This window comes from Drosophila subpulchrella, chromosome 2L (assembly GCF_014743375.2).
Source record: "Drosophila subpulchrella strain 33 F10 #4 breed RU33 chromosome 2L, RU_Dsub_v1.1 Primary Assembly, whole genome shotgun sequence".
Classification (NCBI taxonomy): Eukaryota; Metazoa; Arthropoda; class Insecta; order Diptera; family Drosophilidae; genus Drosophila; species Drosophila subpulchrella.
Genome location: NC_050610.1, coordinates 10,595,266 through 10,622,327, shown reverse-complemented (window position 1 = coordinate 10,622,327; position 27,062 = coordinate 10,595,266). Strand labels below are relative to the sequence as shown.

Genomic DNA, 27,062 nt, shown 5'->3' with positions numbered 1-27,062 from the left:
TCCTTAACTGCAACAGCTTTTCCTTTTTCTCTTCTCCTCACTAATTGGTAGAAATTTCCATTTCGCCTTCCTTTTTTTTTATGGTACATATATAATTTTTGTAATTTTGCAATTGTAGTTTGTTGGAGTGAAAAAATTAAAAGTGCAAACAAAAAAGCCAAATTAATTGTGGGCAAGCAGTGAGGCATGTAATTAGCCGCATGTGGAATGAGCAAATAATAAAAAGTGAAGTTTTTTAAATGAAATATTTTGGCAGGAAGAAAAAATACATGAATGGCAGCTATGAAATGGTTGGGCAGAGCGGGAAAATAAGGAAATAAGAAGTAATGTCTAACGGCATAGAAAACAATGCCAAATTATGTGCAAGCTGGTGGAAATCTTTTTATAGATACACAAAATAAATCCCATGATATTACCCACACAATTTAAAAATTCCTAATTTATTTCCGCATTAAACACAGATTTTCCCCGTAGCTTAACACCCTAAATCCCCTTGTTGCCATAACTGGTTTCGCTTCTATTTCATCAACAACTTAATCAATATGCAATCTGCTTGAAAATCTGCAACGACAACAAATGCCTTGAGGTGCATCTACATGAACGTCTGGGTCTGTGTGATTTTAGGAGATTGGGCAAAATATCCGAAATTGCTGGTTGCATATGGCTAACGACAATCGTTGCAATGCAGCAATAAAAAAAAAACGAAAAAAAAATAACATGGGGGACCCCAAAAAATGTTCGAGAAATATTTATGGAGCACACAAAAATTTCTGCAGCAATTTTCCGATTGTTGAGCTAAGGGGGAAACAGCAGTGCAGTTCAAAAAAAAAGTGCGGCAAAAAATACCTAAACAAAAATTTAATCGAAACTCAGTGAGTGAAAGGCGGGTAAAATGGGGCGGCCACTTGCATTCGACGCTTGAGTTTATTAGTTTATAAAGTTCGGTTTTTGTTTGTGTGCACCAGTTTGGTGCATGTGAGCAAATTGCTTTGGCCAAACACATAGACGATATATTAAAAAAAAAAAACAGCCACACAAACACTGGCAAAATATGTAGGTATATAAAATAACTAAAACCAAAACTGGGAAAACTTCAAACTTGGGTTTTTTACCGACTAGCGTCAACGACAATAAAATATAAAAAATAAAAATCATAAAATTGTTGCTCCGCTCGCTCTCTAATTGGAAACTTTGCTTGGCGTGAGGATTTTTCCCCCAATTATAACCGAGATATACTTTTTGTCAAGGGGATTTACCGCACAGACCCTTTACCACCTCTGTTTTTCCTACTTTCCCCAGCAAACTTGTTCACCGTTTTTTGTGCTTAGTCTATATGTATTTTTTTTTGATGATAATATAAACTTTTTGTTTCTGTCTTAATTTGGTTTAAAATTGTTTTGTTTGTAAGTTTTTAGTAGCTTTTTTAGCTGATATGAATAAGTTGTTGTATTGTGGTAAATTGAAACTCTTGGGAGCTGCAATTGTTTTTTTAGAATCATGAAAATTGAGTTATTTTTAACTGCAGTTGACATAGTAAAAAGTTGATGGAAACTTTTAATGCAGAAAATAATTGGAAAATGTATGTCAAACAAAAAAAATCAAATAAAATTTTTACCTTTTCTGGTTGTGAAATTTACAAACCAGGAAACCAAAGGAAATACAAAAATAACTTGTTTCGTGAAAAAGTTTAGGCGAACTTTATTAAATTTAAAATGTTTTTATATAATTATATTATGCTATAGTTTCTGGAGAGTTCAAAATCTCTCTATGAAAATCTCTCACCCGAAAAAAAGTGCTCAACTTGTGGTAACACATAATTATATTATGATTAGCTACGATTATTGTTAATCTTTGTTCGAGTATTTCTTTATTTTCACAGACATTGTAAAATCTCGGCACGCAATGTCTATAAAAGGAGCATTTACGAGTGCGTGATTTTTGTATTAATGCAGGCTTTTCGGCAAGTTTCATATACTGTATATATATAAAAAAGAGGAGGCTCAAGTGATAACTGCCATGTGAGGCAACCGCAAAATTGGCCAGACAAAAGACGAATCAGCGGAATGAAAAGATTTCCATGACAAATGTCATAAAATTCCTACAGAGCTTCTTTATTTTGTATTATTATAATTTGTCATATTTTGTCATTTAGCATTATAGTTTTGAGCAGGGCACACATATATCTCGTTTGGGTCTTCTTCGAGGGGTACATATGCCCAAATGCCGGCGCCTATAAACTCACGATAGTGTGTGTTAGCTGCTTGACAACAGCGGAAAAGAACGGAAATGCTGCTGCTGCCTAACCGAACCACCCAAAAAAAGAAAATAGAGAGGAAAATCGAACCAAATGGGCTAAGGGGTTCCCCCAAACAATGAGTTTGGGCCAAGTCCATGCCAAAACGGACATGCCAGCGGCAACAACAACAACAATAATGCTGAGCACAATTTCGTTGGCCGTTGCGACGCCAAGAAAAAAAAAGGCTAACACACATACACGGAGAGAAACAAACAGTGTGTTTCTGTGAGCGGAAGAGACTTGACAACATACGCAACATGGGCGAAAAATGAGTGGCGACGACGCTGGAGACGCCGCACATGGCGTATGAGTGACGAAGCTCCGGCTTCAGAATCGCCGTCCCAGGGGGGTTACGTAGTAAAAGAGCCCCCGAAAAAAAAAATATATAGAACCGACAACTAAGGCACACGCCCCGCACAGATTTGATAGTTTTTATCGATTTAAGTGGATTTTGGCCTCACACAAAACGAGCTTGCACTGAGCCGAAAGAGATGGCCATAATGGGGGCAGAAAGAGAGGGAAGCTGATGGCAGAAGAGGGCGCCCAAAGTGGCGAAAAAGGGGCGGCGGGACATCAGAGATATATAGACAGACAGCCTTGGTTTTTGGCAAACGTCGCGGCCCCAAACAAATAAACATAAAACAAGCAAAAATGTGAGAGCAGTTAATTTGGTTAGGACGAGCAGCGAATTACCCTTACTTATAAGAGTATTTTAATAAAAAAAATATATTATTTTAAAATTAATAATTAGGCAACAAATAATTTTAAATTTTTTATATTTTTTTTTCTTAAATCATGTTAATTAATATGTATATATTAAAATATATAACTTATTTCATCATGTTCTTTAAAATATATATTATAAAATATATATATTTTCCTTAGCCGCATTCTTTAAAATATTTATAACATTATAAAATATTTATAAATATGTAAACCAAAATAAATGTATACATTTTAATCACATTCTTCAGAATTTTTATTTTCCATAACCAAGCTTTTTAAGTTAAACTAGATTTGGTTTTTGGTCCTAAATACTTTACCTTACTATAATGTAAAAACAATTTCCTGATTTCTTTAACATAGTCGTGTTTTTAGTCACTAGAACTTTTATAATGATGATTTTAATCTACGATTTATGATTTGTTTTATAATTTTTATTAACATGTAAAGCTGAACCTAATATATTATTATAGATAATGTTTTCAAATTTTTTTTATTAAGTATAAGTTATTAGCCAAGGCGAACCACCATTGCCAATAGACCCCTTTGAGCCACAAGGGCATCGCGTACCAAAATCATTGTAGTTCGGTGATGTGCGTCTTGGCAGCCGGCAGAGATAAGCGCTCTTCCGAGCACAAAGACGACCGAAAAGAGTGGAGATGCCTTGACATCCGAAATCAAAGACCAAAGTTTTGCGTATAAAGCATAAAGCTTCGACCATGAATTGTTTAACTTTTCGCCCGGCTCCACCATTTTTCTTTATTATTTATATTATATTTTTTTTTGTTTAGTAGTTCAAGCAGGAAGTATGTGCGTGTGCCGCCACGCCCACCCTGCTCTATCGCCCCCAGTTCGCATTTTTTTTTTCTTTCTATCAACACTTTTGCCTGGGGGTCCAAGCAAATGCGTAAAAATTATGCCACAGCTTGAACGACTCGACACGAGCAAAAGGAAAAATTCATATATATATAAGGGGGAAAAGAAAAGAGAGGAAAAAATGGGAAAACAAAATGCTGGGGATACGGATGTTGGGGAAACCCAGGCCGGACAACCAATTTACTTTTATTTTATAGAGGCCCGCTTGAGGTTTCTGCTGGATTTTTCTCGAATATATATGCGGCATTCTGGGTCTCGAATATTCTTCCCTTTTTTCCTTGCGCTTGAAAGGCGTTAAATATTTCTCCTTGTATGTGCATAATTTATGCCTACCAGCGCAGAGCCAAAAATAATAAAATGGAGATAAAAAATGTATTTATTTTACTCATATTTACGCATGGGCCAACAGAAACTATTGCCCAACAACTATAGCGATTCCGCATGGAAAAAGTGCCCGGCTAAATGCGCATAAATATTAAATGAGCTGGTGGAGAGTGTATCAATTGTTCTGGGACCCCTCCCCAAACCCATCTGGATAACCCTCGTACTGGGGGACTGGATAGTGGATAGTGGATCTGGTTGGAAGATGATGATTTAGTTTTCAGCACTCCATTGCAATAAATTCCGTTTGCCAGGCCATTTCCAACTGGTTTTGTCAGGGCGACTCTGGTCTGTCTACTCTCCGTACTCCCAATATATATATAGGAGCATTTATAGAGTAATGTACAAACGTATATATGTATATGGAGGATCCCTCCTAACTGCTTGGCACTCAACATTATAAATTGCCGCATGAGGGGCAACCGGGGATTCGGATTCTGTAACTGGGCAAAGTCATTGCAGCCAAACAAAAACTTATTATTTATATACACATATTTGTATGTTTGCAGCAGCAGTGCTCACAAAGTACTAGTGGGATTGCAGAAGGGTCTCCACTCTAATAAATAATTATCGTATTGTTTAAGTCTCGAATGGAATGCCATAAATCATGACTTGGCCACTAGACGTCGCGAGATATTTGACTCTGAATTATTATCATCACAGTCACATCAGACTGATAAGCACTATGGCGACAGTGCGAGCAAGGGGAGGGATGGAGAAGGGAGTGCGGGAAAAGTGGACAGCGTAAAAGGATGCTGGTCGGAGATACTAAGGGTGGTGTAACCTCAAGTAACTTGGCTTCTGAGGGTGCTAGAATTCTGAAATTTGGTATCCAAGCTAGTTTGATTTAGTAGTTTAACACAAAAAGAAATCATAGGTCTACAAATTATAAAAGACAGATGTTTGCCTATCATTCATTGCCCATAACTGAATCTAAATAAATATTAATATTCTTTTGAGATAAAAGTTAATACATACAAATCAAAAAGGATCAACAAACTACATCATACCATATTCCAAACTGAGTTACTCACTCTGTAAACCATTTTCCAGCTGCTAATTTTCCACAATTTATTCAAAATTTATACAGAAAACTTGGGGTGCCCCGTTACTTGAGTCCCGTATGAATATCTAATCTGTTTCCTCTTCAGACCAGGCCTCTCAACCGACCAGAGTTGATAGGCCCACCCAGGGGCCAGCAAAGTGAGAGGCACTTGTTACCAATACGCTGCTCGGCTTTAGCGGGAAAATTGCGTTTTGGCCACAAAACGTTTGCCTTTTGGCTTACGGTCTCCAGTTCAAACATATACATACACATAGCTCAGTTTTCATGAGGAGGGTTACATTATGGGCCCCCAAAGCACAGTAAACGCGGCAAAATGAGCCAAAATCCAGCCTCAAACACACGAAAATATTCAAATAAACTGGCTGAAAAGGGAAAATTTAAGCTAACTCAACTCGGGGGAAACACGGTAAAATACGGCTAGTAGAAAGGTTTAAAGGAAAAGCTTTTAAGCAGAGGCCCGCAACATCAGCCGCATCATCATTATCATTATCGGCATTCTGGGCCCAAATGAAATGCGGAAAAGCGCAGCCAACTTCACCGCAACTATGTTGCAATGTTGCGGCTTTCAATCAGCGCAGGTTTATACCCATTTTCTCTCAAATTGGATGAGTTGGAATATTTCTAGCCAAACAAGTACACACTTCAAACGTAATTTTAATAGGCGGTCAGGCCCCGGAATTGTTTACAATTGATAGTTTTGAATAATAACAATAATTCACTGCGTAGCTCATATTGATTCACTGTATAGATTAAATGAACATAGCTTTTATAACATGTAACCCAATGACTTTCTTCTCTTCCGTCTGTTACTAAGTTCTCCCACATCTGTAGTTTCCCCTCTTGAATGGGATATTTTAGTTCGGATATTGCAGCTTTTGTCCAGGAATTTATTGGTTTTCATCTTGGAATTTTCATAATATATCTTTAAAGGACTAGGAACTGCGCCGTGTGACTTGTGTCTTTTAATTCGCTCTGGAGAATCCAACTTAGCTCTTTTACTATTGCTAGGTGGTTCTGTAAAACCATTTGCCTGAAATCTAATTTTTCTTATAGTTCTTTCCGGCGACTTTGCTACCCTTGGTTTAAATATTATTTTGGTATTATCTTTTCCTTTGAAAAGCCCCATAGGTTTGGGTATTTCTTCTTGGAGCTTAATATTCTGCTTTGGTATCTGATCTCCACCTCCAGGAGGAAAGAATCTTTTAGGTGATGTACTTCTAAGTTTGATTTTCTCGTTTGGACCTTCGGCTGGAATATTAACATGCTTTTGTTTTATACTTTCTACGGGCTTTATAAGCATAAGACATTCTCCGGCAGTTTTTCTTTGATACCGTCGATTTCTAGACATTTCTCTTCTGTAATCCTCGGGATCAGGATAGGTATGTTTACTATTCTTTCTTACCTTTGCCGATCCCAAAACATAATCAACAGATTTGTTATTGGTATCTCTAGGTTTTGCCAGCTTTATTGGAACCTTTACTAGCTGATCATCTTGTCCACTGTAAATTGGCTTAATTCTATCCCCGTTATTTAGTTTGCGATATGCTCTCTTTGGAGTTGCTCCTTTTTTATTTTCTGAAGAATTCTTTTGCTTTTTCGATGTTGCTCTCAGGGAGTTATTACTTCTATCCTTTATCATTCTAGAAATCTCTTTTCCCGCTGGAGAATAGCTTCTCTCCCTTCTTATAGGGAATATGGGATTGCGTATGGTCAACATATCCTTTGCTCCTTGATCGAAGGTCTTTCTCAATTGATTTCTCTCCATCATCTCCCTCCAATAATCAAAGGCACCTTTGGCTTTTCTAGCCTCATTTACTCTCCTTAATAAGAGCTCTTCCCACTCCAATTTCCGTTTTTCTTTAAAAGGAAGCTTTATGGGCAGTTTTTCCAGATCCATGTTATTTTTCTCCCAACTAATGGGTTGAAGTCTTTTTTGTGGAAAACTCTCAATGGGCAATAGACTGCTTTCTTTGAAAGGGCTAACCTGTCTGTTTAGATTCTCATATTTGTATTGTATTGCATCCAAGGGTTGTCTTCTATAACGAGGGATTTCCAATGGGAGACCTCCACTTGGTAATCGTACCATTCTCTGAGGATCTCTGTGTAGCCAACTCCAGGGCATTCCATTAAAATAGGGTTCGGGCATCATGAAACCACCGGAGAATCTGCGTCGGTTCTCAGTGCAGGGTCTTACCCTTGGTTTTGGTGGCTTTCCGTCTCCAAGTAATCTCCTTGAATGTTGGTTTTGTACCACTGCAGCATATAGATCCGAGATGTGAGTGATGTGGTACAGTTGAGCTGCTTTGGGTGATAGGTTTGCCACTGGAGAACTGGGGATGCAATCTGGTGCCAACATGGGACTTTGCAGTTCCTCTTCACAGGCCAAAGTTTTCATCTCCGTCGACATATTAGCATATGGATTCGTAAGCACCCGTCCGGGCCTCTGATCATTATAATAGCCAGACTGGCAAGGACATCGCGCAGGTGCATAGCCATATGGTATAGACTCATCCGAGGGATAGCTCTCTAGATCGCCACGTCTTTCGTATCCCAATCGCCTGAGTCCTGCCCACACTTCGCTTGCCGGCGATTTAGCTTTTCCTGCGATCACATTATGTTCTGAGAACGGTATCATGGCATCCTTGCCACAATAACCAGGATTGTGAATATTCTTGAGATCATCTTCCTTATTCCGGCATCCTGGACACTTGTTACATCGCCTGCCTCCCTTGGGTAGGTTTAAAAAGTACTGCATCATGGAGATGAGGATGACCAAAGTCCTCGTGGGGATGGGCTTCCTCAAATTCCCACATTCGTCGAATATCCCGTAGTAAAGCTCACACGTATCGGGCAGGACGAATGGTATCTTGAGGGTATTCCAACCCAACATCAAGGGATAAAGGATTTTCGCGAAGAGTTGCAAGGTCAGCTGATGAAGGAACTGGCAGACGGTGCTGGTCGATTTGCCCACCATATTGGCCAGCAAGTTGATCATTCCCCCGTTCCTCTGACCCCATCGCCTCTCGCTCGAGATACAACAGCTGGCGGCCTTACGACCCTCCAAAAAGGGCCTACAACTTTGGACACGCTGGAGACGAGGAAACTGCGGAAGACAGGACATCGGATCCGTGCGATCGCTGTGCGATCTGCAGCAGCAGGAATTCATTTTGGCCTGACCGTCTTGAGGATCCGAAAAAAGGTGTTTTGAACAATTTTGAAGCTACCTGGTTGAGGCAGTAATTTAGAATGGCATTTTATATAGAAAATAAAATGTATTCCGTAGCATACTGCAAATACTCCAAGTCACATTATCAAAATAAAATATTTAACCCTTGGTTACATTTTATTTAGAGGCTAAAACATTTAAGCAAGGTTTTCCCAACTGGGGATAGCAAAAAATCAAGGGATACTACTGTTAAAAATAAAAAATACTATTAAAAAAAAATACTATATCACTATTACGAATTTATTGCATCACAAAATATAATTTACAACCTTTGCTTAAATTTTGACTATACTTTTGGACCTCCAAACAAGGGTTCCATCGACTCTCGTTCCCCGGATCTACCTTTGTCACTGATTGTCGAGTGAATTGAATACCGATCTGACGCCTCATCTATTTGATCCTTCAAGGAACTACGTACATATCGTTTGATCCTTGTTGTTGAGAACTTGTATTTGGCATTTAGCCGAGTTTGTTTTGGATGTCGGCGTTGCCAGGTCCAAGGTTTTTGTGAATCAAAGGGCTCATGAAACAGTATGGGGACTTGATTGCCCAAGTATTTTCTGGGAAGCTTCGCAGCTTTTGGAACCTTTGGGTAATTGCCTCTTACTTTTCCCAGAACAGGCGGTATTGGACGCCCTGACGATCTTTGAACAATGGCGTTGTAAAGCCTCGAAATCTCATCGGCTGTTTTCTTCTCACGTTTATAATCCGCCCTCGCAGTCTTTTTCCACTCAAGATCCACCTTCTTAAGGGCCTTGTTCAAATCCTCTTCAGTTATATTAGTTCCCTTCTGTTCAACTAGTTTTTGAAGTAGAAGACGAAGACGTAATGTTCTTAACTGTCCCACAGGCCCCACGTAGCTACCCCTAATGCGATGTCGACCCAGGGTTTTCATAAGGTACTCGACATAATCATCAGGCTTGGTATAAGCTAAGGCAAGTTCATCGTTAAGGAACACAGACTGTCGTCCAAAGGTTTTCTTTTTCTTTTCTTGACGCAAATCCTCCTCAGATTCCAATTCTGGCAGCTTCCACATCAAGGGCTGTATTTCTACAGGTGTAATGCTATTTTTTAGACTCCTTGTAATCTTGGTATGCCAATTTAAAGATCTGAGACTTTGGATATCACTGTATTCCGAACCCAGGATTGAATGGTCATCTCTCATGGAATAAGTTTTCGAATGTAATTTCGCTAGACGACTGTAAGGATATAACTGGAAATCCTTTCGGCCACCGGGCGAATCTTCATTCAAAAAATCCAAAATTAACGAAAGTAAGCCATTAAGACTCTTCGGACGGATGGAGCTCCTCAAGTTGCCACGATGATCGAAAATGGCCATGTAGCGATCACAGACACAAGGATAACAAAGTGGCACATTGCAGGAATTCCATCCACAGCCCTTGGGACTCAAGAGATGATTGTAGTTCTCCAGGCTGAGTTTGTAAAGGAAGCCATCTATTTCCTCTGGATAGCAGCCAAGCAGCTTGGCCAATTGCTGAACTTCCACTTGGTTTCTCTGCCGCCAAAGACAATGCTCCTGGGATAGACATGTGTTTCTAGGAGGTTGTCTCTTGCAGATCGAACCTATCTTGGAACTCCTCGGAAATTGAGCAACTAAGTCGCAATTCATGTTACGCATGCTCATCTTGTGGCAGATTCCTTAAATTTTGATTCCTTAAATTTAGAATTTCTAGAAGAGCCAAAAGATTATTGTAAGGCCTCGACCACAAGGGCATTGTGGATCAGTAAATTGGATTTGAAAAAATTGGCAAATAAGTAAAAGCTAGCCGATATTTACAAATTAAATGGTAAATTCAGTTTTACATTGTTTCAGTAGTTGGCTTATGATTTATATAAAATATTTCATTAGTATCATTTTTTTTTTTAATAAAAAAAATCTTGAAGCTTCTTCAATCCAATAAATACAGAGCAAGTGAAATGGACAGAAAAAATAAATTGTATGAAGTCAAAATCACTTTGAATCCTTAATAGGTAAACATTTTTCCTTTATCAACCTATAGGCAAAATATAAGATGTAAACCAATCATGACCAATGTATGTATGTTAAGTTTAAAAATAAAACTCACAACCTTAATCAAATCTGTTGATTTGAATTAAAATAAAAATTCACTATATGATGGGCTGTAAATTAAGATTGATATATCTATGAAAAACCTATCCCAAGATTTTGAACATTAAATACGACCTTCTCAATCATAAAACCCAGACAAATACTGGCTGTAAAGCGTAGAACAAGCCCTTTTCAACTGGCACTCGTGGCATAATCTGTTTATAGACCACTATAGAGCTCACCCTGTCAAACCAATTGGCAGGTGAAAATAACCCTCAGCTTGTCAATTCTTCAATGCCGTTCGCTGGAGCATTGCGCCGACTGACACGAAAATTAAATAATGGTCTTCACTTTTTCTTATTTCGGCCACGAAACGTGTTCGCGATGTAAAAAAAAAAATAAATTTGATTATGTTAATTTTTGTTTCTGTATTTTCTGAATTTTTTGTATTGATGTGGCGAACACACCCAGAAAAAAAAAACTGAAAAGGAAATTAGGCCCAGAACGCTGAGATGGACAAGTGTGTGTGCGTGTGGGCCAAAACAGATAAAAGAGATGAAGACCAAGAAGCGGAATGAGTTGAGAAAGTCAATAACCGCAATAAAGCGACGGTGGGATTTTCGGGCCTAAACAAACACGCAACTTGGGCCGGTAAAAAAATAAGTTCACCGACCTCCGACACAGTTGGACAGTTTTTTTTGGCCAAAACCGAGCGGAAATGATCAACAGTTAGGCGCTGCACTTTTGCAGGGAACTCTTTCCATCGTTTTGCCCGAAACAAACTCTTCAAATTCACACGTATAGTGTGGTGTAGTCAAACTCAAACAGACCGTAAAATTAATAATTACAAAATTGCATGTTCTTTTTTTTTTTGCTATCAAGGGGCATAAACAATAAATTTGTATGTCAAAAATCTAAGTGCAGATAAAAGTTTACACGTAAGCCTCAACAAAAACAACAACAGAAAAAATAACGACATCATCATCATCAACAATCTACAATCAACGCTCAGCCATTGGGGAATGTTTGGGCAATTGAGTTAAATTTATTTGATGGGGATTTTGTTTGTCTAGTAAGCCTCTTATGTGAAAAGCACTCAGATAACAAGGGGTTTTACTATAAAAATGTATATATAAATAACTCTCTTTTTCTTCTAATAAAAAGTTTAATCTCCTTGGTAAACAAGTGAAAATTTGATGACCCACTTCAAAACAAAACCTGGTAAGACAGTAAACTATTTTCCGTTTAATAAACCATAAAATGGGTCAACAATTTGCATAAGTCGGTTTAAGCTTCATTCGATTTAAATTAAAATCCTTCTAGCAGAAAAAACTCCCAGGCACAGCAAAGATATAACGTTTTTGGTTTATTCAAGTATTTATAGGCTTTAAATATTTTTTTATTTTTTTACTCATACTTACAATGTTGAAAAATCTGCAGCTAGTATTTTAAACGTAATCCGTCTCAGCAATATGCATTTAAAGTTGTTGTTATATTTTTTTAGCAATATAATAATATTTTCAAAAACCTTTTCGCTTTTTAAAATGTATTGTGTTTTTTTAATTTTTGTAATTCTATAAATTTTATTTTATAACAATTTAGCTAATTGTAGTTTATAAAGTGTTTAGTTTTATATTTGATTTAGCGCAAAAGTATTTAGCAAAAATGTGTAAAACCTTTTGAAGGCTTTTAATTTTTGTATACGATTATAATTATTTAATTAAATTGCACAAAATTGTTATTGTTATTTTAAATGCTTATTAGGTTGATTCGTAGTTGTTGTTATATATATTTAATGGTCTGGCTGACAAAATAGTTAATTCGATTTGCTTTTATTGGTTTGTCTTGCGTTGTTTGGGCAAATCTATTTATGAACACAGCTTCTGTAAATATTCTCGTCGATTTTTAGCTGGATTTATTTGTATTGCACTTTGATTGTTAGTTTAATTGGAATGCCTTAGTGTTCGATTTGGGTATTGCACTTTAGCCCACACACAGACTGAAAAATAAAATGATGCATTAGGTATATGTTTTTCCATTCCTGACCCAAATTGAGGTTACGAGGCAATTGCTTGTTTATAATTCGATAGCAGCAAGTAACTAATTTTCAATTGTTTATTATACCCCCTTCGGGAGTGCTGTTTGTTTGCGGCTGCTTCTTTGTATCTACAAGTACTTGTATCTGTTTCTCGCTCGCCATATTTATCTATCGATAGAAAGCTTTCGACTCTATAAATTCTGGAAACTTATGGCGCCGCCCCCACCCAAAAGGAATCCAAAAAGTTCGCCACGAGCAAACGATATATTCTGGCGAAATTTTCCATGTTAATTAGCTGACAGGTTAAGGAGTGGAAAACTCTCCTTCTCCGTCTGTCTTTGACCTTTTTGCACTTTATTTTCCTTCGAATTGGCTTATGTTTAATCAAAGTTTTGCGGCCTTGAAGTTTCTGGACGGTGGAAAGTTTGCTTTTCAAAATTGATGGGCAGCTTAGTTAAAGTATCTGCAAGATAACATAGTTAAAGTTCTGCAGTCACAGGCAAATATTTGCCTGCAGTCAACTTGAGATTGGGTTAGGTCAGTTTGGGTTTATAATTCTTGTACGCAAACTTTGATAAGCCAATTACAGTTGAAGTTTGTTACGGATTATTGGCAGTCCTATCGGTAATTGGATGTTACTGAGAAGCTTAGCAGGTAATCAAAGTTGAAAATGGAAGAAATAAATTAAAAAAGGGGCAGAAATATAGATTTAAATGATTTTCTGCTTCTACAGAAAAATATCAAGAGCAAGCATCAAAAAGAAAACTATTGAGCGTTTAAACATTTCTGAGAATTCCCTTGAAATATTTGTTTTTTGCTGAGCTAGAATTCTCAGAAAACATTGAGTAATGCAGCTGACTAGAAACTGCAATGTATTAATTACCAAACACTAGGTAGCTAACTAAAGTTTTAAGTACATATTTTAGCATTTTAAATGGTCCATTAAGTTTTTGCACACTATTTTAGAAATTGTTTAGACTGCCAAGCAAAAAAGTAGCTGCAAATAAACAGACAAAGCATAAACAATGCTAGACAAAGTTGTTTAGATAATAATATTTCTAAACATTTTTTATGATGACCCCAAAATGAGGGACCGAATATATATGTTTAGTTTCCTTTTTGCGGATCTTTATGTAAGCTCAATGTGGGCCAAAAAAGAGACAAAAGATGACTATAAATTCAATAAACCAAAGGCCATTTTTGCACTTTTCTTAGGACTGTTTTCTTTTTATTATTTTATAGGGCTCAGTTTTCTTATTCACACACACACAACGAGCACGTTGTTCTGGCTGTTTATGTTTTTTTCTGATTTTCTTTCTTTTCCTTCTTGATTCTCTCTCCCACACTCGCTTACACACACGCACACACAGTCCCACACAATGCACAGTGAAATTCCGCTACACCGGAAATTACAATTGAAAAAGTGGTTGGTTTTTGTTTGTTGTTTATTTTCCTTTTTCATTCTTTTTTTATGAACATTAACTAAAAGTCACACGAAATTGTTGTTATTATTTATGATTATGGCGATTGTTATGTTTTTTTGATTATTATGAAGTATCTTTTTTTTTGCACAAAAGAACAGGATGCCAGGCGAAATAGCTATAAAGCTGTCTTATTTTCAGTTAATAATATTAAGTTTATTGTTTTGAGTTTTTTTTTGGTTTGGTTTTTAAAATGATTGACTTTTTACATAGCAGTTTTAATAAAATTAAATTTGTAGGATGCGGTTCGAACTCGTTTTTTTTTTTAAATATTTTCTATTTTTGCAGCACCTTTTTCCACACTCACTTTTAATTGTTTAAACTTGTAGAAACAACAATTGTTTATTGCAGAAGGAGGATAAAAACACACGACGCGCTGCCCTTCCTCGATCCCCTCTTCGCCGCTTTTCCACTTCAGTTTTCCGCTTCTCAGCTGCGCTGCCAAACCGTACAGTTTGAGAGTTAATATCGGACTGCCAGCAGCCGCCGATACGAATCGGCGCACGACTCGCGCGAAGCCCGAAGTCCGTTCTCATTGGAACCCGAATAGTATCTCAAAACTGGAAGGCGGTACTGGAAGATACTTTTCGCTCAGGGGCCCCGCATATGTCATTTGTTGTTGGGCGAGTAAGTACGATAGGGGGGAAAAAAGAAAAACAAAAAAAACCATATAGACCCGCAGCACAGCTGAGCGGAATATTTACTACACACAGGCGGGTAAGAGCGATTTATCTGAGAGATACAAAAGCGAACGAACGACCGTCACCGCAGCGTAGTAAGCACACAGATACGACTCGGGCACGCACACATCCTCACCCAAAAACCGGCATTCCTCTCAGTGCATTTTTTGTTTGTTTTTCTTTTTTTTGTTTTATAAATAAAAGAAGAGAGTTTACAAGCCAAAGAGCGCGCTCTCTCTTAAGAAATATCTCAAAAGCTATTATTTGAGTTGGCAAAATTTGTGTGATTTCCCGGTTTTGCATAGCATTTGCATTCCTAGTTTCAACCATTTTCAAATTGATTTTCTGAACTAGTTATCCCTGTGCAATTATTTTTAATTGCATTATGTTGCCCAAAATTTGAAAACTTCTGCAACAGTTGTTCATTATATATTTGTTTTCTTTGATTTTTGTTCGAAAAATCACGATTTGCTGAATTTTACTGCGAAAATTTGCATTTCTGGTGAAAAATTAATGAAATTTGGGATTTTAACTAGAAACTGGCAATCGAATAATCCCATTTTCGGGGAAAATCGAATTATTGAATCAATGACTATTTTTTTAAGAGCCCTCACTCATTTAAAACTATTTAAATTTATATGACTCATTTAAAATACACTTATAAGTATACTACACATACTCAGAACTTAAAAAATTGGATTGAAATTCATATGATATTGGTTTGTTCATAATATTGACTTCTTCAAAAATAAAGAACATTTATTCACTGCACATACTGTGAAAAATGGAAATATAAAAAATGAACCAAACAAAAAACAACCTTTGGATGACCACAAAAATCTAAATTTAAAGCTGAGGTCCCGTTCTGAAAAACTCAGCCGCAGCATAAATGCTTATTGATAACCCCCAAGGAGACCCAAGACAAAAGCCCATAAACGAGATTTTCGGTTTCTTGAGTGATAACATTTTGAACTTTGACAAAGCGAAAACCAAAAATGAAAAGTAATTGGACACTTTGGGCACAGGCATTTATGTTCAGGCAATAACTCAGAGCGCCAAGTCAGAGTCGTATCAGTTTTCCACACAAAAATAAATTGAAAACTTTTGAGAAATACCCCAAAGTAATAGCTGAAAATAATAATAATGTGCGGCCTTTGAAATGCGAAACGTTTTATGGTTGTATGTATTTTTTTCGCTTCTTTTTTTTCGGAGCGAGTAAAACACAAAAGCCATAAGCTAAAATGCAAACTAAGTAAGAATTGTGTTAGGTCGCATCATCATGAACACGATGATGATGATGAGGATGATCATAATGACGATGCTACACTACACTCTAATAAAATTTACGACAATGCGAATGACTACGGCGACGACTCAGTCTTAGTCTGAGAACCAGATAGAGATACGGAGTGGGGTGTCTTGTAAGCCCTGCAGTCAACTAACCAAAACTAGCAGAGACCAAAGGCCCGAAAAGTATCTATATAGCGCCCCCAAACCCACCGAAATCCACCTCTACATATATACATAGATATATGTATGTATCTCTGCTCTTTTGTCTGGCTCTGGTGTGGGAAAGAATGCAGTGAAGGGAATTTCCAAGTCAAGACTTGGCAAGCCATGGCAGTAATGTGTAATGTATCTCTTGGATACATTTTTAAATTGTATGCCATACGCTGCTGGGGCTGTTTTGGAACGTTGACAATGCAACTGTATCTGTGGCTGTGTATATCTGCATCTGTATCTGTGCCCCAGCCAAAAGGCCAACAGCATTTGCATTGGCCATTGCCAATTAATCAAAAAAAAAAACGAAGGAAAGAAGGCAGTAAAGCGCTTAAAAAACCCGAAAAATAAACCTGCAATTGATTTCAATATTTCAGCAGCATTGTATCTTTCACACAAAAAGCTCCATATATCGTTGCGTAAATCAATATGTATATACATACATATGTAGAAATAGTATTGCCTTTTTTTTTGATTACTCCACCCGCCTCCAACAGCCTCTCGAGTGCCACGCCAAAAATGGCCCAAATGTATCTGAGATATATAGATGGGGTCAAGATATGTATAGTAGTAGTGCTTAAAGTAGTGCCTTTGTTTTAAAGTCATATGACTTACAAATACAAATAAGTAATTAACTAGTATCTTTACCTACTAGACATTTTTTATATTTTTTAGAATTTAGAAAATGGTAAATATATTTTTGGAATATTTTTAAGAATTGGTTTTATGTTGAAAGAGTGTCTATATTTTCTTTAAAAATGTAATAGCTTTTAGTTTGTTTAATAAGAAAAAACTTTTGTTTATTTGTTTGTTTACTATTATTTTGTCCACCATTGTAACTTTGAATCTTTTCGCTCGTGTGTTTACCTTTCCCTTGTTGCATGCCTCTTGTTGCACTTTTCGTGCACCGTTTTCAATTCGATTCGATTCGTTTCCCTTTTCTCGACTTCTCGCCGCACTTCCACCGTTTTCTCTCTGGCTTTTTGTGGGCTAGGTCAGTTCAAAGTTCACGTGTTTCGCCTCTATTGATTGAATCACCATCGGAATTTGGGCATTTTTGGTCCAGCGCCAAAGCAACCTGTTCCCTGGCAACTAATAGCTCGAAATTGGAGGAGTCTTTGTCTTTGCCCTGCATTGTTTACTTCCTTTGAGTTGGCTGTATTGTGTACCTCATTAATTTCGGGTTGTAATGCAGTGAGCATTGCCAGGTTCATAGATGTGCAATTAAGCAGCTAGTTATTCGAATGGAGATTCAGTAGAATTGATTAGACAAAATGATGGAATGAAAAGCAATCAGACAAGATTGTAAAAGGGAATTTAACAGCCATTTACTGGCATTTTGTGGTATTTGTGAGTAGATGCAAGTTAAAGTGAAATAAATACCCTTATAAATCTATATGTAAGCTCTGATTTTTCATGAAGAACCTGAAACATTTGCATTATTTCTATATTTACATGCACATCATACAAGCTAAGAAGAACACTGCATAAAAACTTTTTGTAAAGCCAACTAGAACCGTAGAACCACATCACTCCAAAATTCAGGTCACTCCGACAACAGATGGCGCTGCATGCGAAATATTTTTGCACCAGGGCATACGCATAATTTCAATTGCTAGCATCAAATGTTATTTTTAACCAAAACAATTTCACTCCAGGCGAGGAGGCCAGTTTGTTTTTTGGGGGAGCAGATTTCTGGGTGGGTGGGTGCGTTCACTGCAGCTTGCACACAAAACTCTTGAATTGTTGTTCTGGGGCAATAAATTGAAATGCACAAAAGAGCCGGGGCAAAATAAAGAAAACCCGTGCAGGAAAAACTGAGCAAAAGGAAGCCGGGTCTTCTTGGCCTGCGTCTTTCTACCAAAGCTCGTTTTACAGCTGCTGCTGGCCTACACTCTAGATAAAAAATTGTTTTTACAAGAGTGAGATCAAAGAAAAAATCAATTGGGAAAAATCTGTAATCTTCTCATATGTGCATTGAATGTACTACATTCACGCTTATTTTATTCTATTTTAAGATACCCATTCTGTAATTTAAAGAAGAGATGATCTGAATTGGATTTTAAAAAAATGTATCGTTAAAAAAAATAAAGCAATACATTTGTAATAATATTGTAAAACAATTTTAAATAAAAATGTAAATTATATATTTATCTAATATTTGTTTTTTTTTAAAAACTTTGAAAGTAAACTTTAAATTGTACTTAATTCTAAGAATACTGTAACTTAACGCGGGGATAATTTGATTGGATTAAGAATATGTTTTTACTATCTTAGTTTTTTAAAAAAATTAACATGATGTTTAATAAAGCTTTAATTATTTTGTAAAATATTAAATAAATCTTATCGGACACGAGAAAAGTTTTTATTAGAGATGCTGAAAATGAACTTTAGCTTTGTTTAAAAAGGTTGGCTAACCAATTTACGGACTTAGCAATCTTAAACCTTTTAAAAATATTTTTTTGTAGTGTGCTTGTTGCTGTTGCAACGATTTAGTTGCGGGCCACTTGTCATGCGAGAAGGCAGCATTCGACATTCGGCATCCAGCATCAGAAGCAGTTCTGCAACTGGTCGCCTTGCCCGAGTCTTCAAATTGCCAGTTAGCCAATCTGCAGCTCTCTCTTCTGCAGCAGCATCACCACCACCAGCGACCCCTCCCCCCAATAAAAACAGAAACCCCCTTCGGAAAAAAAGAGGGAAAACCCCCCTTCCATCATCAACACTTCGACTGGCCACATTTTTGCAGTTGTCGAGTGGCTTTGTTAGCGATGCGGCGGCGACTTGCAACTTGTTCTGAATTGCCGGCCAGGGGGTGGCGATTTAAGGGGGTGGTAAAGGTGTGCACAGGGAAAAAAATTAATTCAATATTAAATTTTTTGGTTTATTCAAAAACAAACAATAGTTGGTGAGACTGAAGTAATGTATCTCCAAGATAGATTAATGGTGATGCTCTTGGGACTAAAACACATATATTCTTATAGTTTTAATTAATTAACTCACTTTAATTAGTTCGAAACAAACAGTTAAAGGTATCCCCTTGAAAAAAATATTGGTTTTTATTACTTTAAGTGATAATTAATAATTTAAAAAATATTTTTTTGATGTGAATTTTATTTTATAAACTAGGCAATTCTATGTTTAAATCATTTTGCTTAAAGTTGAGACATATTTTTCTTAGTGTATCTGCGGAATAAATCCGAAACTGGCCACTTTAGTCAGGGAAAGAGATGGAAAGACAAAAAGAGGGAGAGGGAGATGCTGCGTGTAACCAGAGAAAAAGAAGAAATGGCAATGTGAATTGCAATTTGAGGCGCAGCATCTGTGTGTGTGGGATTTTCCAGTTGCTGTTTTTATTTATTTTTTTTTGCTCTGTGGCATTTGAAATAATTTGAGCTAATTTCTGTAAATGTAGATCTTATCAAAGGGATTGTGTTGTGCAATGAATCCCAGGGATCAGCATGGAGTTCAAAACGGAAACAGTTAGCAAGGAAAGTAACTTAAATACTCTGAACCATGGAGCTATTTTAGGATTTGTGGTTTAAAAGTAGATAGTATCTACTAGATACAACAAATTGGATTTTAAGGGAAACGAAAAATGTTTTTTACTTTGTATTATGTTGGCTTATATTTCCTTTTCAAGTTAATAATTTTATTAGTAAATATTTTTTTAATAGCTCAATTTTGCATGTATATATCTTCAGATTATAGAAGGTTAAAATAATTAGTCTTAAACCAGCAATTATCTTAAAGCAGACATAATAAATATTTTTCTTAGATTTAATATAGGCACTTAATATATTTTTTATAAGCATCTTAAATTTAAACATTTACTTCAAGGTAACTATTACACATGTCAGTACAGGTAAACCCATGACATCTTACCCATAAAATAAATCAGTTTCAGTCAATCAATTTCTAATTGCATCTGACATTATCACCATCTTTAGTGTATGTAATGGGGGGAACCGAACCATATGCACTCACCTGAAAAGATATGCAAAGTGAATAGCATTAGTATAAATAAATAAATTCCGCAAAGATCAAGGTCAGGATAAATACGATACGCTCAAACGGAAATCAAAGTAATCGCATCCTTTTCCGAGCCAATCTCTCATCGTCTCTTTCGAGAGGGGGAGAAAAACGTTTGCCCCAAAGGCAGGAAAACCGAAAATAAAAATAGAAATAAAAACAGCCCGTGACGATGAAGAAGAAAGAAGGGGAAGAAAGTTAACCCAATTCAATGAACGTATCTATGTCAACGTTGTTGTTGTTCTGTGGCTCTTATCAGGCCATAAATGTTTTGAGTGCAAAAAAATAGGAAAGAAAGAGCCAAGGGGAGTTAGAATCTTTGCAAATGCAATGCAGACTATCTATATAAAAACGGCATTTGAAACTAGTCTGGCCAGATATTAAAGTATCTGTGTGGCCAAGCGGGTGGCTCTGCATTTGTATCTGTAAGTGCATTTGTATCCGTGCTGGACCCATTTCGAGTTCAAGATTCTTTTGTGACTGCTGCGTTTGCCTTTCGGGGCGACATCGAATCGCTGGCTCTCTGTCTCTTCTAGTTCTCTTAGGATTGGGTTTCTTAAATCCTTAAATTGTATAGAGGTATAAAAGGTGTACCATGAGATCAATATATTTACTTCACATTTTTTTCCAATTTGTACACTTAAGTTAGTTAATATAAACCCTATATGTTTTATAAAAACAATTAAACTAATTTTATACCTAGTATTAAAATAATATACTGCATTAAAAAATTGTTCCCTAAAAGTATGTTTCTTTTGCTATTTTACGAACCCTTCATTACCCGATATTCTCGATTAAGAGTACCTAAATTGAAAAACTGTTTCCTTTTTCATCTGCCACTGCACAAGAAAAAGACAGAAAATCCCCGAAAATGCTACTACTGTATCCATTGTAAGGATTTCAATTTGAATTGCATTTGATGTTTGCAGCTTAGTTGGATTTCTAAAAGTGGGTTGTTCTGGTAGGTTGGGGGCTTGGGCACCCACCACCTCCTCTAACTAGTTCTAGTTGAAGAAAATCCAAAGCAAATGCTGCCATTCATGTCGCTCGCCTGTCCTCGTTCGCTGTGTTTGAGATATTGCAATGAAACTGCTCACAGAAATACACCAACTCACACATGCACTGGAGAAAAGTGTCAACTGTCATCAAGATTACTTAGCTTTACTTGGGATATTTTAAGAATTTGAATATATATTAAAAAGGAGACATGCTACCCGCTTTCTGATTTCAAGTAACTTGTTAAAGTGTTTAAAAGAATGCTGTAAAAAAGTATTTGAGTTTTTTACGAATGCTATATTTTTAAATAACTAAATTAGATAAATATTTAAAAACACACATTTAAACGATTGCATATATTTATATTTTAGTACTAATTTAATGTTCATTTTTATTTTTGGTTAAGCTTAAGTTTTTAAACTGTAGAAAAAGTTCAAATAAATATTGCTTGCCTTGGGATCATTTCAGACACATTTATAATCTTGTTAAATTTATTTCTATAATTTACTACAATTTAATTGCAGTGTAAGCTCCGCATCTAACCGAAACCAAACCAAACCGAACAAAACTGCACCATCCATCGCCTTGACTTGAGTCGAGTTGAGTTGGAGATGGTTCGTTGAATCGACTTGTGCCACATATTTTGATGGAATGTTGGTGGTCTAACCATTCTCCTCCTTCTCCTTCTCATCGTCAATTCCCCCCAGCAATTCGAAGTTTTTAAAGTTTTAGCACACATCGAATGTTCTTGTTGTTATACTAGTTCTTCGACTTGTCCTGTCTCATCCAACTAAGCCGTAAAGTGTTTTTGGGGGGATTTTATTGCGGGTTTGTTGGTGAGGAAATGCTTTTATTTGGAGAAGACAAATATAAGGGGTTAGAATTTGTGGTTTAGATATTATATGGTTTTCCCAAAAGTTCAAGCTTTGATAGTTGAAATTTATTTATTGACTTGTGGGCTCTAACTTTAAAGTTTGCCTGTTAAGACATTTTATTTTTGGAGACTTCATGTTTTACCTTTTTGTATTCAATTATAATTAATAAAAAAAAAAATATTTAAAAGGTATTTAAAAATGCACATATTTTTTAAACACATTTTCTAGTATTTAAGTAAGTAAGTAAATGTGTACAATTTTATGTTTATTCTCCAAGAGATTATCTAGTAATTTTAGTTTTTAAGAAACCTTGACCATAAATCCATAATCTTTCGAGTCCATTTCAGCTTCTTTATTTTTAAGTCCATCAGTGCCACATTTTTAAATTAAAACCTGTCCAGTCCGACACCACAAAAGGAGGTCTCCTAGACAACCAGAGGAATTCGAATCAGTGTCACTTCTTGGGTTCTTCCCTAAGCTTCTGAACTCGTTTTTTTATTACGAGTACCCGTATATTTATTCGCTATATGATGCGTTGGAAGGGCATGAACACTTTTCAAGGTCCAAGCTTCAGTCAGTGTAAGCCAGTAAAAAGTGGGACAATTAAAACGTTGCAAAAATCATCGGGAGACGAAGATCGGGTTTTTTCCACAGCCCTTGCATATCGGTTACAGATCCGTCTTCATCCGTCTTTTTTTTTTAATTAAAGTTGAGTTGAGGCTGCCCGGGGAGAAGTCCTGAAAGAGTGTCAATTGGTTATCACTCAAAATAAGATAGATCTAAGAGTTCCTATATCTGCCTCAGTCGTTTATCTGGTTATTAGTTATTATTGGTGGTCAATGAACTGCATCTTGAGTGTCACTTTGGAATACGCGGAATTCCAGCCTTTGATTCGGTTAGGTGTACTCGCTGTTGTATCTGCCAGATGCATCTTGGGTATTTTTAGCTGCCGTTTCTGCCTCGCCGTCTCCACTCTCTTTTTTTACAGTCCCGAGGCGGATTTTACCTCATTTAAACATGTTCCTCCTCCTTCTTTGGCTACTCCTCTTGTGGCCGCTCATCTTGTTCCACCTTTTGACCAACGTAAGTCGACTGTCTTCCTCGTCTACTGCCTTAATTCGTAATGATAGTGGACCTTACTCACAGGTTTACTAGTCTTGAAAAATACCCTTAAAAAGTTGAAATTTCTTAAATTTTTAAAGAATTTTTCCCACTTAAATAGTTTTTTTATTTTCCAAATAGTTACCAAAATATTTTTTAATAATAAAAAAAAATTTAAGGTTTATTTTTATTTTTTTAACTGATTATATTACACTCCAATAATAATTAAAGTCTGTAATTAAAAATGAAAAACAGAGCAGGTTTATTATTTTTTTTGGTTAAGGTCTTCAAGTTATACAGTTGGAAATTCGTGCCAATAAAACATCTAACTAATAAATTATAGACCACGAGGAACAACGTTTTAAGCGTGAAGATCGAAAAGATACCATAGAGAAAATTAATAATATGAATGTGGTACCTTAACAATTAGCAATTATCTTTAGACAAACAATGTATACATAAGCACGCTTTATGAGAATTAAAAAAAAAACGCTTGATGAAGGTAATAGAATTTAACTATATCAGATATTATATTTCAAAATAATGTCATAAAATAAAAATAAAATATTTCTTAAAAGCACTGCACACTTAATAAACAACTATATATTAAATACAAATGTTTTAATAACTTATCAGGAAGTTTTTCAAAAAATGTAACTGAGATAATCTCCCAGGTAATTCCCTGCTCCCAAAAATGTTAACCACTTCCCCATAGAGTATCTCTGCATCTCTGGAGGCCTTTCTTTCTGGTTTTTCCCCACAATCTTCATCATCATCTTGATCATCATCGTTGGCATGAGCGTCATCATGCTGTAATTGTTAGACTGTAAAACTTTGGCTTTTGGTATGCGCACTTTCTCCTTAAATGCTATTTTTCGTTAACATTGTTTTCGCCGTCAGTCGACAAGTTCCCCTCGGTTTTTCTTTTTTTTTTGGTTTTTCATTTTTTTTTCTCAGTTTTTCCCTCACCAAAAGATTAGGTGCAATTGGAGGAGTTTCGTGTATATCTTTCAACATCTAATTTGTGGCTTTCCTCGACTCGGTTCCGTCTTCTTTGGTTTCTCCCTCGCTTTTCCGCGGCTTGTTGATTTTTTTGACATTTTTCGCGTAATCTGTAATTTCTCGTGTCTTGTTTGGGCACTGCAAAAATTCCCAATGGTGTTTAATTGGCATTTTTTAGTGTCGCAATTTTAATGATTTAATTTTCACTGCTCGCTCCCCGAGTGATGTTGTGCAAATTGCATTTTGCAGGTTGCAGTTTGCAGTTTGCAGTTGGCTGTTGCACTTTTTCATGGGTGTGTTGACATGCGTCAGCCACTGAAAATCGGACAATGGAAATGGGAATGGCAGGGAAATGCTAATGGTAATGGAAATCGAAATGAAAATCAGCTATTTCAGCTCCGGATTCCGATTGTGCGAAGTGTCTGAGCACAATTGGCATTGCTAACGACTTGGGTTTTTGGCTCTGGCTTTCGAGTGAGCGTGATTAGCAATTGGAGCAATTTGGCTAGAAGGAGAACAAAACAGGGAAGTGGGGGGGGGGGGGGGTTTCTGGTCTGGTTTCCTTTGGGGCTTCGGTTTTTGGGGGCCAAAACAGTGTCGGAATATGGAAATGAGAGCTTCGGCACTCGAAAGGTGAAATTGCAAAAGCTGCAGATTCGCATATCGTATGTCTCGGCTATGGAGACATTCATTAGACCAAGTTCGAATTATCAAATGATTGGCATTTTATATTGAATGGAAGTTGTTGTCTGCGGAAAATTATTTAAGGAATGCCATTAAAATATAATTATATTACTACTAGACATCGGTTTATATGCAAAACAGTACTCTTAATATTAACTAAAGAGTTAGTTTTAAAGAAATCATTATTTTTTCAGGCTTGAATATCATTTTACATTCAGAAGAAAAATGTATTTTTATCCGAAGTTTACTTAGAATCATCTGTTTAAAATATGCAATAACGCCCAGTGAAATAAAGCCCATACCGTTTATATTTTAAAATCTGTGATTTTTTTGTGTTTAAATACAACACTAAACAAAATGGGCATTATTTCACTGGGCGTTATCGCATGCACCCAGATTCTTGCATCTAATCCGATATTAAGTTATTACCAAATTTCCAAAATAAAAACGCTTAACACAGTTATACACATCTGTATTATCAGTTCATAAATAATGGTATCAGTTTATAAAACGTAAACAACCTTTAATTGGTGCGGAAGGAAAAGAGTTTTCCCCTTAAATGCAATTGGGATATCAGTAACCCAATTTAGCCGCCTCTCGAAACCCTTCAACTGATTGCAAGTGGAGCGTGCTCCAATTTGTAATCGATTTCCCCTCAATGTATCGCATCCGTATCAGACAACAAAATTTCAATCAAAATACTCGACACTCCAGCCACAAGTTGCACTAACCGCAAATCGCTCTGAGGAGTCCAAGCGAAATAAAGGATGGGAGGAAAGATACGTTGGGAAAAGGCGGAAAAGTCGGGAAAACGGGGCGTGCCAGGTGGTGGGAAAGGGGGCTGGGTATATGGCAACACCTAAGGAAAGACCTTGAAAAGCATGCGCTGCGATTGCAGCTCACAACTTTCACCATGTTGCGTTAATTTTTCATGTCACAGTCAGACAAACGAAACGAAACGAGGCGAAATGAAGCCAAGTTGGCCCAATCTGCTACACAGGAAAAAATACAATCAATCCCTAATCCTAAAATGATATAAAAAAATTTAATTGTTATTACTATAAAGTAAAATATGTAAAACAGCACTAAAAAAGTTTGTATAAGTTTTAAACTTTTATTTTTAAAGTAATTTGTTATGAAACTATATTTAAGCACCACTTTTTTTTTGCAGTGGTCACAAATTCCAACTCGAAAAGGAAAAAAGAAGGGGCTATATAATAAAAGAGAGACAGACAGGTAGATATCCAGATAGAGTGAAGTCTCCTCCACAAGTCGGCATCATCATTACGGGTCTTATCATCGTCGTCACGAAATGCAACCGCAAGGCCTACCCACTCAGCCCCCTCCTCGGAAAACATACTCGGATTGTCTTGCCATATGCAATTAATGTTTTGTTTTGTCTTTCACCTTAGCATCACTGAGCAAATCTGGGACAGTCTTAATTAAATTATACACATATTATGTACAAATACAATCTCTTCCTGAAAAACGAAAAATATATTTTTTACTGAAAAATTGCATCCCCTTCCTCAATATATTTTTATATGAATTTAAGAAATTTTAATAATTTTCAATTTTAACGTAACCTGAAAAATTTGATAAAATATTTTTCACAGCATACTTTTTGGCTGGCTTTAAAGTCGTTTGAAATCTGCACAGTTGTAAAATTTTAGACTATTTAAATACGTGAGATTTTTGTAGAATTGTTAAAAAAACAACAATATATATTTGTTTGAAGTGTACTAACTGAAGCCAAGGCGAAAAAGGGAAAGAACTCAAAAGGGGGTCGCGTTCTAGCAGCATCTTCTTCAAGGCAGCGCCGCAATATGGCCAACCCATTCCCAACCCATCCAATCCGTCCATCTGAAGCTGTTGCATCTTGCACTTTGTAGGTAGAAGTTGGTGACCCACACACACACGTGCACACGGATGGCACACACGGGTGCAGTGGTGTGCGAAGTGCTGTCTATGTGGTAGTCGAAGCCGCTGCAAATTGCATATTTTTCCTCGGCTTAGCTCACGTTTCTCGCTCGTTTC

General features: G+C 36.6%; 3 protein-coding genes across 8 annotated transcripts in view; all 3 read right to left on the bottom strand.

The window, feature by feature from the left end:
- Positions 1 to 27,062, bottom strand: part of LOC119546709 (fibronectin type-III domain-containing protein 3A) — a 143,411-nt gene that overhangs the window by 57,244 nt on the left and 59,105 nt on the right. For 2 of the 6 annotated variants that reach the window (XM_037853193.1, XM_037853195.1), the window contains exons 1-2: positions 14,466 to 14,636; positions 12,061 to 12,638 (exon numbers count right to left, since the gene is read on the bottom strand). The exons of 3 other annotated variants lie outside the window; for them this stretch is intronic. The gene's annotated coding sequence lies outside the window, so the exon portion shown is untranslated. Of the gene's footprint in view, positions 1 to 12,060; positions 12,639 to 14,449; positions 14,637 to 27,062 lie in introns of those variants that run through there. One more of the 6 variants, XM_037853194.1, reaches the window with a different exon arrangement.
- Positions 5,977 to 8,600, bottom strand: LOC119546711. The gene has a single exon (XM_037853197.1). The coding sequence runs from the start codon at positions 8,506 to 8,508 to the stop codon at positions 6,109 to 6,111; it is 2,400 nt and encodes a 799-aa protein (XP_037709125.1). The 5' UTR covers positions 8,509 to 8,600; the 3' UTR covers positions 5,977 to 6,108.
- Positions 8,823 to 10,336, bottom strand: LOC119546712. Its single transcript, XM_037853198.1, has one exon. The coding sequence runs from the start codon at positions 10,211 to 10,213 to the stop codon at positions 8,855 to 8,857; it is 1,359 nt and encodes a 452-aa protein (XP_037709126.1). The 5' UTR covers positions 10,214 to 10,336; the 3' UTR covers positions 8,823 to 8,854.

Coding starts and splice junctions, on each gene's coding strand:
- LOC119546711 (XM_037853197.1), bottom strand. CDS start 8,508: ATGAATTCCTGCTGCTGCAGATCGCACAGCGATCGCACGGATCCGATG.
- LOC119546712 (XM_037853198.1), bottom strand. CDS start 10,213: ATGAGCATGCGTAACATGAATTGCGACTTAGTTGCTCAATTTCCGAGG.